This window comes from Oryctolagus cuniculus, chromosome 4 (assembly GCF_051225735.1).
Source record: "Oryctolagus cuniculus isolate XC-2025 breed Fujian yellow rabbit chromosome 4, ASM5122573v1, whole genome shotgun sequence".
Taxonomy (NCBI): Eukaryota; Metazoa; Chordata; class Mammalia; order Lagomorpha; family Leporidae; genus Oryctolagus; species Oryctolagus cuniculus.
In genome coordinates, this window is record NC_142870.1 from 2,740,389 (window position 1) to 2,751,481 (window position 11,093).

The window sequence follows — 11,093 nt, forward strand, 5'->3', positions numbered from 1 at the left end:
GTGGCTGCTCCCCCCACATGGAAACCCTGAGTGAGGGAACCCAGACCACGGTCCCGTGCCGCAAAGCGGGTTTCAGATGTGGCGGCTCCATCCTCGGAGGGGACCCAGAGGTGCGGGAACCCAAAACGAGGTGCCCACCTGGCAGGGAGTGTGCCCGGGGCCGGGGCCTCCGGGGGTCCCCCAGCCAACCTCCCTGCTGGAACAGCGCAGGCTGAGGCGCCGCAAGGCTGGTGGTGGACGTCAAATCTGGGCTTCCCACAGGCCCCAGCGGAAAGACAACCTGTCAGCTGGCAGAGGGAAACCCAGCAGGTGCACCCAAGAATCACGGGGAGACGCGGGCCAGCGCTGGGTCGTCGCACGCGGCAGCAGAGGGAATAAAGGGAGCTGGACGCGCCCACCAAGGCTTCGCAGTGGACGGCTCCAGTCCCAGCCTGCATGCGTGCACCTGCCATGGTGTCTGGTATCAGATGCACCCCTGCCCCAAGCTGGCCAGACAGACGTGCACGTGAACGTGTGGACGGATGGACAGATGAGAGAGTGTATAGGCGGGTGTATGGACTGATGGATGGACAGATGGGTGGACAGAGGTGGGTGGGTGGATGGACAGACATGCGAATGGACGGGTAGGTGGGTCAATGGATTGATGGATGGAGATAGACGGATGGGTGGGTGGCTGGATGGACGGACAGAACAGTGGGTAAGTGGATGAATGAGTGGGTGCGCAGGCAGGGGGAGGGAGAGCCCTGGGACTCACGCCCCCGGGTGACAGCGCTCTGCTCCCAAGAGAAAACCTCAGCGCGCCCCTCCCGCCACTTCTCCCAGGGCCTCCGGCCCCGCCGAGCGCCCACTGCCCGGCAGGTGCGGACACGGCCCGCGCAGACGGGCCCACCTGCGCCCGCTCTCCCCGCCCAGCGCCGAACCTAGGCGGGGTGCCCCTTGGCCGGGGGGTCGGGGTCCGGCCCACAGCCCGCCCCTGGAGACCGTCCGCGAGCGCCAGGCCCCGGGCCGGCCAGTCCCGCGCACAGCTGGGCGGACCACGCAGAGGGCTGACACGCGGGAGGCTGAGCCCGCGCGCCGTTCCACGCGGGGGGCCGAGAACGCGCCTCGCGCCGGGTGCCCGCCGAGGGCCGACGCCTGCGCCGAGACGCCCCGGCCGCCCAGCCCGCTTCCGGCCGCCGCGTGGCGCGCAGGCCGCGGGCCCCGCGAGCGGAGCGCGGGCCAGGCGGGCGCCGGCAGGGGGCGCGCGGGCTCCCGGGGCGGCGGGGGCGGAGCCGCGCGCCTGCGCGCGCCCCGCGTCCCGCCCACGCACAGGCAGCGCCTCGCCCGATTGGGCGGCGCCGCGGCGTCGGGGGCGGGGCGAGCGTCGTCGCGTCCGGGTGACGTCTCCCGCGGGCGTCGGCAGGGTCGGCGGCGTCGGCGGCGGTGGCGGCGGTGGCGGGTGGGAAATGGCGGAGTACTTGGCCTCCATCTTCGGCACCGAGAAAGACAAGTGAGTGCGGGCGGCCCGCCGGGGCTCGGGACGGGGCGGCGGGCGGGCGCGGGGCGGCGCGGCGGGGGGAGCGGCCCTTCCGGCCCCGGCGCGCCCGCGGGAGCCGCGCGCCGCCGCCTCGTGGGCCGCGCGCGATGAATGGGGCGCGGGCGGACGGCGGGCGGGCCGGGCCGGGGCCCGCGGCGCGGCGGGCGGGCGGGGCCGGCGGTTGGGGGTCCGACGTGGGCGAGTGGCGGGGCGGCCTGGCCGGGAGGGACGGATCCCGCCTTGGGGCGCCCGCAGCGGCGAGGGCGAGAGGGGCCCGGCGGCGGAGACGTGCGTACCTGGGTGTGTGTGCAGGCCGCGCGGCTGCCCCGCCGACTGCCGGCCTGCGGTTGACGCAACTAGGGGTCCCGGGTGGCCTCCCGCGGGCCGGGCCTGGCGGGGTGTCCCGAGGAGCGCGGGCCCCCCCCCGGAAGCCTGGGCGGATCCCCGGGGTCTGCGGGGCGGGGGTGGGGTCGGGGGCCCCGGGGGCCTCGCTGCCCCTCGGCGGGTCTAAGTGTGCGGGGCTTCAGCCTCCAGGAGCCGAGAGCGAGGTCCCCGCCCGGTGTGCGCGGCCACGAGCGCGGAGTCGGGGCTCAGAGTGACTGCGAGGGTAGTGCAGGCGGCGGGAGCCTTCGTCCCGCCCGGGGCCTTTTGGGAATTTGTAGCGAAAGTCACGGAGCGCGCAAAATCGCCGACTTGAGAAATGGGAGTGCTCGGGCCCCGGTTCGAGTCCCGGCCGCTCCACTTGGGCCCCAGCGCCCTGCTGTGCCCGGGAGAGCAGCGGAAGACGCGCAGGAGCCTGGGCCCTGCACCGCGGGGGGCACCTGGCTCCGGCCCGGACGGCCCGGCTGTCGGCGGCCACCTGGGAGGGACCGGCAAGGTGGAAGGCCCCTCTCCCTCTGAAGAAGAAAGTCGGCTGCCCTGGGCTCTCTGGGCTGCCCGAGGCAGGGGCGCGGAGGGAGGCCCGTCCCTCCCGGGAGCTCGGCTTCCCCTTTCCTGTTTTTGCTGCGTTGAAAGATTGTGTTTCCGTGGCGGCTGCGCGGCAGAAAGGGAGGCCTTCCCTTCGCTGGTTCACGCCCAGCGGCCGGCGCCGGGGCCGGGGCCGGGCCGTCTTCCCCTGCCGGGGCCGGGCCGTCTTCCCCTGCCGGGGCCGGGCCGTCTTCCCCTGCCGGGGCCGGGCCTTTCCGCTCCGGCTCGGTGGCCTGGAGCGCCGTGGCCCGCCACGTCTCCCTGGGGTGTCCGCCGCGGCTCCTGGTTGACGGTGCGCGGTGAGGCCTGGGTGCTGCCCTCCCGCAGTCTGGCTCGGCACAGGCCCCGGTGCCTGTCCACGCGGCCTGCAGGTGATTGCTGGACGGGCAGGCGCGGTGGCCGTGGGTTCCTGCGGCCGCCCGCGTCCCCTGTGGCCTGGTGGCAGGTACTGGCAGCCCAGAGAATGTACTGCTGCAGGCCTGTTTGGAAACTTCCTGTTGGTCTGATGTCGGAAGTTTCCGGAGAGCTGGAGCTGGTTGCCTTAGAGCAGAGAAGACCGCGCGTGCGGGCAGCGGTGCACGGCCCCCGAGGAGGGGTGGGCAGTCGGTGGGAGCCGTGCCCTCAGGAAGCGGGGCGGTGAGCCTGGCTGTGGGCCGAGTCCACCTGTGGCGGCGGGGCAGTGGACCTTGAACCTGGAGGGGCCAGGGCGCGGCCGGGAGAGCCTGTGGCCAGGGTGCCGTCTGTGGGGCGCTCCGTCCTCAGCCAGGCGCTCTGCCGGTGAAGCCGGGGGCCGACGGGCGTGGGAGCAGGTGTGACCCCCGGGTCCACGTGCCCTGTGCGTCCTCAGCAAAGTGACCAGCTGTCCTCCCCCACAGGGTCAACTGCTCGTTCTACTTCAAGATCGGAGCGTGTCGCCATGGAGACAGGTGCTCTCGGCTGCACAACAAGCCCACCTTCAGCCAGGTTTGTCTTGCCTTGTTCTTGTTCGTCTGGTGCTCAGCCTTGCTCTCCACAGCAGTCCTGGCCGCTGTCACACCCTCGTGTCCACCAGTGTTTGTTCCCCGAGGCTGAGACCCGTGAGCTACCCCAGGGGAGGGTCTGAGCGCCTCTCCAGTTCCTCTCTTTTTTATCCGTGGGCCCTGTCTCCTGGACACGGTGCGGGCTGTGGCCAGGCCAGCATGGCCTGCGGCTCTCTCCGGGCCCTGGTGGGTGCTGGCCGGGCTCTCTGCCTTTGCTTTCCATTCAGTGGCCCGTGGAGCCGCTTAGAGGGGGGCGCCAGCGTGACTGTGTCCCCAGGCCCGTCCCGCTGTCCCCCTGCCCAGCCTTCCCCAGCGCCCGGTGGAAGGAGCAGCGGGTTGCAGCCTGTCAGGAAAGCATTGAGAAATGAAATGGCGTGGACGGTGCACGCGCAGCAGCGCTGTCACCAAGCTGGGCCCGTGGGCTGGGCTTCGGTCTGCTTCGAGCTGGGTTCAGTCCAGCGCTGTGATTTTTGAGAGCTGCCTCCTTGGCCCACTGGAGAGGCGGCCAGGGTGTCCACCCCAGAGGCTCCTGACGGACTGCAGGAGAGACTGGGGGCGGAGTCTGCCCGAGCGTTTGGGGTCTGAGACTCGAGTGTCTTCCCTTGAGTCTCCGTGGGCCGAGGGCTGCCGGCTGCCACGGAGCTGCCTGGGCCACTGCTCACCTCACGCAGGAGGCCGGGGTCGGCCAGCGAAGCCGTGGGAAACCCCCCAGCGCTGTGTTTCTGGGAGAGGCGCCGGCGCCTCCTCCCCTCTGTCCTTCCTGGTTACCAGGTAGTGAGTGGGACAGGACCTGATTTTTTTAAGAATTCTGAATGTGTTCTCCAGGATACTGGAGAACTTGGTTTAGCTCCTGTTTATTACAGTTGTTTTTAAGAAATGCTTTGATTGCACCAGGTCTCTCCAGCTAAACCATTGCTATAAATTGTACCACAATCAAGCACTTTTAATGTCCACCCAGTTGTTTGATTTGGGGTGTTAGGAGTATTGGGCTGCAAGAGAGAGCTCGATTCTTTAGTCTGGCCAGGAACGCTGGCTTGTCTCCGAGCCCTGGCTGAGCCGACGCGGTAGAGGGGAGGTAACAGGCACCGTGGGTCGAGCAGGCTGACGGAGCCCTAAAGCCTGGCGAGCTCGGTGGCGCCTGTCCACCTGAGCATCTGACCTGGGCAGTTGGCATCAGCAGGAGTTACGCTGCCTCCCTGAGAGAATTTACACAGCAGCCTCTGCGGACTGCATGGATTTGACAGTGACTGGCCGGGCTCAGCTAGCTCAGCGTGGGCGCTGGCCCCCTCCAGGGGTTCCAGCTGCAACCGACCAGAGTCCGCTCCGGGACAGCTCCGGGGCCTGTGGCTGGCAGAGTGCAGCCCTGACGGGCAGGCGCAGGTGGCTCAGTGTGTGCCGGCCCAGGCAACTTTCCCAGCCACGGACCTTCCTCTGGGGAGCTCCGCACGCGGCCGCGCCCCGAGGTGCCGCTGGAAGCTGGACGGCTCGTGTGTTGTTGACTGAGTGTTTTTCTAAGTCGTGGCGTTACTGAGTCACTCCTAAGTCTAGCGTAACTCTGGGGGGTTTCTTTGTAAGCTTACAGTGGTGTGGACAATAAGATCTCGTGTGATATATTAGCTACTAACTTAAACATGGTTTGTTTTTTCAGACAACTTGGTTTTGAGAAGAACGGTACAGTGTAAGGTTTCAAGTCTGCCTGATCCAGTTTAAAGCACAAGGGCTAAAAGGATTTTTTCCTTAAAAGGAGATCGGAAAGGAGCAGATGTGCTAAGCTATTGTATTATGTAAACAGAGACCCCGCCAAGAGAGTAAATGAGCCGGCGCCCACGGCGGCTCAGAAGCCTGTTTCGCTGAGACCAGAGAACTGGGTGTGCTGCACACGGCTGAGCTGTGCATTGATTGAGAAAAGTGACGTGTGTGGGCAATGTGACTGTGAGTGGTAGCTGGAGTAGAGCAAGCGCTGCGTTGCAGTGGCACGGCCTGCTCAGACGACAGTGGGGTCCCTCTGGGTTGCTGGCTGACTTGGCCGAGTCACTGCTCGAACTCTGTTTCCATAATATGATGGCTCTGTGTCTTCTGCTGAGGACGAGGTCTCACGTGCGGGAGAAACCGGCAGCGAGCGTATAGCCATTTGCGAACAAACTGTCTCTGCGATTGTCTGATATGTGCACAGCAGCCAGTAGAATGCCCCTTTTATTTTTTTTTCCCGCAGACCATCTTGATTCAAAACATCTATCGTAACCCCCAAAACAGTGCACAGACGGCTGACGGCTCACACTGTAAGTCCCACAGTTGGAGGAGTTTTAAAGCGATGGTGTGAAAGAGCCCACTCTTAGCTGAGGCGCGCAGTGCCGGCTCCTGCGCTGCCGGCATAGAGCTGCCGCAGGCGGGACCAGGTGCCGGGCCCGGCGCACGGCAGGACCTGGCCGCGTGGCCGCCAGGAGGCCCTGCTCTCGGGCAGGCGCTGGCCGGGCCTCTTCCCTTGCTGACACTGGTCACGCGAGATGGGTTTTGACATTGTTAGCCGGTCATGGTCTTCCCAGTGACTGAACCCTGGCCTTTCTTAAGTTCCTTCTGGAAAATTAAAAATCTTGAGAGTGTTAAGGCGTCGATCAGGTAAGTTGCCCGACGAGTGTGGGCTTCATTTCACCATTATGATTTCTCCTTTAGGGAGTGGAGGTTTCATGATATGCCATTATTGTGTTCTCCTAACGCAGGAATCTTCGCCCACCGGTACACACACTCTGCTCAGTTGATGAGGTTCTGTGTCGTACCTGGAACACGGCCCCTCGCAGCCGCGGGCTTGCTGCCTGAGTGGCTTTGGGGGCGGAGCCCCTCCTGCGTGTGGACAGAACGCAGTAGTGGCATGTCACGAGGTCTCCCCAGAGCAGCGGCAGGCAGGCAGCACAGCCACCAGCTAGGAGAACTCCGCGCAGGAGCAAATAACTCGCTCTCTTTGCAGCACGAATCTCGGCCGAAGCCGTCGCCAGAGGCAGCCGGTGAAGTGTTTACATTCAATTTTCCGTAATATAAAGTTGTTGCGTTTTGTATTTCAGACCATTGCCCTCTTGAACATTTACCGTAACCCTCAAAACTCTTCCCAGTCTGCTGACGGTTTGCGCTGTAAGTTCATACAAGTTCCTTCCCTGGTCCCCTGGGCTTCCGTGTCAGCTCAGTCCGCTCCGGTCTGCCGTGGCAGAGTGCAGGACCGTGTGTCGCTAGCGGTGGCCAGGAGCTCTCGTCCCACTGACCCTCTGGAACTGTCGGGGAGTTGACCTCCTGCCCACCCCTGGAAGAGGAAGACAGTGACTGGAAAGGGTGCCCGTGAAGCGCCGGGGCTGCTCTCCCTCCTGGGACGTCCCCCGGGGCGTGGCCCTGTCCTCCGTCCCAGAGCACAGCCAGTGCGCCCTGCTCCCAGCGCAGGAATGACTTTCTCCCTGGCCTCCTGGCCTCAGACCTGGTGCTGAGGCCGCACGGTGGGCCTGAGAACGCTGCCCCCGCGGGCCCGGCGTGGGCCTGGCCGGGGAGAGGCGCCGGCGGCCTCCGCCGCTCGGGTCAGGCCACCTGCACTCGCGCAGCGCCCGTCCCCCCGCCCGCCCTGTCGGGAAGTTCAGGTTGAGGGTGTGAGTGTTTCCTGAGCGGAAGCTCTGGAGAACGGGCCGCACGCTGGTGTCTTCGGAGTTCGCAGACCAGAGCTGAGTTTTCACAACTCCGCGCACGGCTCGCTGGGCTGTAGTCGTTTGGAGGAACCGAGGATCGGCCGGGCTCCTGCCGCAGTGAGACAGCCAAACCAAAGCAAACACTTCGCCAGTTCATTAAAGCAGTGGAAGCTGATGCAGGACCCCGGGGCGGCCACGCCGAGGCTGACTGCACCCTTGGGCTGGAACCCCTGTTTCCAGGGTGACCTGCCGGGGGGACAGTTGCCACTGTAGCTGCCTAGAAGCGGGGAGGCCTTGGGGATGCCCCCTGCCAGGCACAGCTCCTCCGTGGGGGAGGGGCAGGGAGGGTCCCCAGGCTCCTGAGAAGCCCAGGCCTGCAGTGCTGAGACCGACCTGATGTGGGCCTGCTGTCCTGACCCTGCCGGGGGCGAGCCCTGGAGTCAGATGCCTGGTGTTTTGTTTTGCTGAGGTGGAGGGAAGTGTTACTGTATTTACTCACTGAATAATTTTTGCGAACAGCTGCCCTAGGACAGTGATTGAGAAGTAGTGGCTGAGTTGGGAGTGAGGGCCCTCGGCCCGTGCCCCGGGCTGTCCGCGCGCTGCCGTCCGGCTTCTGTGTCTTCCTCTGCAGCTCGCGGCACTCTGTTTGGCGTCTGCTACGGAGTCGAAGTTTAGCTGTTTCTTAAATATTCAGATTCTGGGTTCACATCGTACAGATCGAATGAAATTCTAATTCTTCATTTTGGGAAGAAAATCAGTTATCTAAATAAAATGACTGGCTCTTGACACATCCTTCCATATACAGAAACATAAGCTTCGTACGTGTGGATTGAACTTAAATAATAATCCCAGTTTAAAGCTACTTCTGCGGAAAAAAAAGTATTTCCAAGTAGCAGTATCAAAGCCGTGCCCAGTCGTTTAGGTGGCTCGTCTTTGCTGAAGCACGAGGCCCTGGCGGACGCCGAGGTCTGTGTACGCAGGACAGACGCGGCCACTTGAAATGGCCACCACGGAGGCCGCTGGGCGCCGCAGCTTTGAGCGTAGTTCCGATCTTTCTTTTCGTGTCCCTTCTGCTGTGGCAAAGGAGAAAGCGTTAGGGGTGCAGTGTCGAGCCTGCCCGTGAGCGGCTTGTCTGGCTCGCCCCGACGTCCCCGGGGCTGTTGGTCAGGGCGGCTGCCGGCAGCCTGCGTGTCGTGGCCTCGGGCCGGCACTCGGGGCGTCCGGGCTGTAAAGCAGACTGGATCCCCGGAAGCTGAGAGACAGCGAGAGCTTAGCCGTGGCAGGCGAGCAGGTGAGCCGGAGGCCCTTGAACCGGCAGGTGAGGAGTGAGGGTGTCTTCCACGTGAAAGGGTGTTGAGGGCCTCACCCCGCCAGGAGCCGTGGGGGCCGCAGCCTGCCGACTCCCTGAGCCAGCTCCCGCCCGCTGGGACGGCAGGCTGGGCTGGGCTAAGCCCGCTGGGGTCTGCACGGTGGAATGAGGCAGGGAGCGTGTGCCGGGCTAGGTGGGCGTGTGCGCCCGTGAGGGGAAGCCCAGTGCAGCAGTGGGTTCTGAGCCCTCACGGGGCGCCCAGGGCTGGGGTGCACCTGGCTCTCACGCTGCTGAGTCTGGTCGCTCGGGCTTTAATCACGTCAGTTTTCTGGCGCTCCGTGGCTGGCAGTGCGTGAGAAACCAGGCGGGAGCGCACGCCCTCGGCCACCCACCCGCCCTCGGCTTCCGCTTTATGCTAAAGGGAAGAAACCCAGCGCGCTCCCTTGACATCCGCTCTAAATCTGAGGGATTTAGGTGATCTAGATGATCCAGAAGAAGGATCTGCACAGTTTAAAATTTTCTTGATTTTGAGAGTCGACTTCTCGCTTTATGAAAACGTGGCCCTTTTGATGCTGGTTAAAACTCGTTGTGGTTTTACTGCGTGACGAGCCAGGCTGAGCCTGTCAGGGACACGTGGCGGCTGTCGCGCGCAGCCGTGGTGCAGCCTGCGGTCGCAGACGACCTGCGTGTCACTAGAGCTGAGTGGTGGCGCGAGGCCCGGCCCGGCGCGGCGCTAACCAGCAGGCTCTCTCGTTGCAGGCGCCGTGAGCGACGTGGAGATGCAGGAGCACTACGATGAGTTTTTTGAGGTGAGGCGACCCCTGGGTGGGCCTGAGCCTGGCGGCCCGCGTAGCCGTGCGCCGCGTGGGTGACGCTGGCCGTGCTGTCCCGCAGGAGGTGTTCACGGAGATGGAGGAGAAGTACGGGGAGGTGGAAGAGATGAACGTGTGTGACAACCTGGGCGACCACCTGGTTGGGAACGTGTACGTCAAGGTAGGCGCCCCGCCCCCTGGTCCTCGGGCACCGGAGAGCAGGGCAGGGCTGCGGTCTGAGCTGCCCCGCCGTCCGGTCCTGGGAGCGTGGGCGGTGGGGTCAGCGTGTCACCGTGGGTGCCGGCGCCTCTGTCCCCGCAGTTCCGCCGTGAGGAGGACGCGGAGAAGGCTGTGATCGACTTGAACAACCGCTGGTTCAACGGGCAGCCGATCCACGCCGAGCTCTCCCCCGTGACCGACTTCCGGGAAGCCTGCTGCCGGCAGTACGAGATGGGGTGAGTGCGCGTGTCCGCCGGGCCGGGGCTCCGCCCTGCGCACGCGGTGCACGCTGGGTGACGCGCTGCTTCCCCCCAGGGAGTGCACGCGGGGCGGCTTCTGCAACTTCATGCACCTGAAGCCCATCTCCAGGGAGCTGCGGCGCGAGCTGTACGGGCGCCGGCGCAAGAAGTGAGTGGGGGCGGGGCGCGGGGTGGGGAGGGCGGGGCGCGGGGTGGGGAGGGCGGGGCAAGAAGTGAGTGAGGGCGGGGCGCGGGGCGGGGCGGGGAGGGCGGGGCGCCGGCGCAAGAAGTGAGTGGGGCGGGGCGGGGAGGGCGGGGCGCCGGCGCAAGAAGTGAGTGGGGGCTCGGGGCGGGGGGCGGGGCGCCGAGGGCGGGGCGCCGGCGCAAGAAGTGAGTGAGGGGAGGGCGGGGTGGGGCGGGGCGGGGGGCGCTGCCGCCTCCCAGACCCCGCGGCCCTCGGGCTCTCAGGAGGCTGCGTGTAGGCCTGCAGCGTCGGTGTCGCTGGGCAGAGGGACAGCACAGCGGGGTGCGGGGCTCGCCCGGAGGACAGGCTGTGCGGCTGTCAACAGGAGGGGGCCCCGGAGAGAAGCCCCCGCCCTTGGGCTGGTGGTGGCTGCGTCGGTGGACTCCCCGGGCCACCTGAGTCGGTGTAGGAGACGGCTCGCAGCTGACGTCTGGTGGAGCCTCGGGCCAGGTTCTGACGTGTGTGTTTCCCCTTGCAGGCATAGGTCGAGGTCCCGGTCCCGGGAGCGGCGCTCTCGGTCTAGAGACCGTGGCCGTGGCGGCGGCGGCGGCGGTGGAGGCGGCGGGGGCCGGGAACGCGACAGGCGGCGGTCGAGAGACCGGGAGAGGTCGGGGCGGTTCTGAGCCACGCCGTTTTTACCGAGTGTCCGTTAGGAAGCCTTGTAGTTGATTGACCAAACCAGTTCATAATGGGAATTTTTTTTAAAAAACAACAAAAAAAAACACAAAGATGGGTTTCTGAATAAAATTTGTAGTGATACGGTATTCTCAAGGGAGCTTGTTTGTTGTGGAACATTTTTTTCAGGTTCCAGCGCACGTCCTCCAACCTTGGGTACAAAATGAGCTGCGTGGGGGGTGGGGGGCTCACCTGCAGCTCCTGCGCCCCTGCCCGTGGCGAGGGCTGCACCCGGGAGCCCACCGGAGGGCGCCCGGGAGAGGCGTGCGGCTGGGCGGCACTGTGGTGCAAGCCTGCCCTCCGCCGCCGGCCACCCCAGGCTGTGGCCTGTGCAGGCTCCCCGGCGCGTTAGTGGGGAGCCGGGACTCGAACCAGCGGCTTACCCGCTGCTCCACCAATGCCAAGTGTGCGGCTTGCATGGAGACCCAGGCCTGG

The 11,093-nt window shown here is 65.5% G+C and overlaps 1 protein-coding gene across 4 annotated transcripts; it reads left to right on the forward strand.

The window, feature by feature from the left end:
* The first annotated feature begins 1,381 nt into the window (after positions 1-1,381).
* Positions 1,382-10,747, forward strand: U2AF1 (U2 small nuclear RNA auxiliary factor 1). 4 transcript variants are annotated; one of them, XM_070071784.2, is made up of 9 exons: positions 1,382-1,489; positions 3,358-3,445; positions 5,714-5,780; positions 6,558-6,624; positions 9,229-9,278; positions 9,364-9,462; positions 9,603-9,736; positions 9,816-9,908; positions 10,462-10,747. In XM_070071784.2, exons 5-9 carry the CDS (start codon positions 9,249-9,251, stop codon positions 10,604-10,606), a joined length of 501 nt encoding a protein of 166 aa, XP_069927885.1. In that variant the 5' UTR covers positions 1,382-1,489; positions 3,358-3,445; positions 5,714-5,780; positions 6,558-6,624; positions 9,229-9,248; the 3' UTR covers positions 10,607-10,747. The 4 variants fall into 4 exon arrangements, with proteins under 4 accessions (XP_069927885.1, XP_051685898.1, XP_051685897.1 ...); XM_051829938.3 differs by lacking the exon at positions 6,558-6,624; XM_051829937.2 differs by lacking the exon at positions 5,714-5,780.
* Positions 10,748-11,093: the final 346 nt, after the last annotated feature.

Bases quoted from the DNA above. Each gene is read 5' to 3' on its own strand.
- U2AF1 (XM_051829938.3), top strand. From the start codon at position 1,446: ATGGCGGAGTACTTGGCCTCCATCTTCGGCACCGAGAAAGACAA. The intron at 5,781-9,228 runs GTAAGTCCCACA...CTCTCGTTGCAG, and splicing joins GACGGCTGACGGCTCACACT to GCGCCGTGAGCGACGTGGAG. The intron at 9,737-9,815 runs GTGAGTGCGCGT...GCTTCCCCCCAG, and splicing joins TGCCGGCAGTACGAGATGGG to GGAGTGCACGCGGGGCGGCT.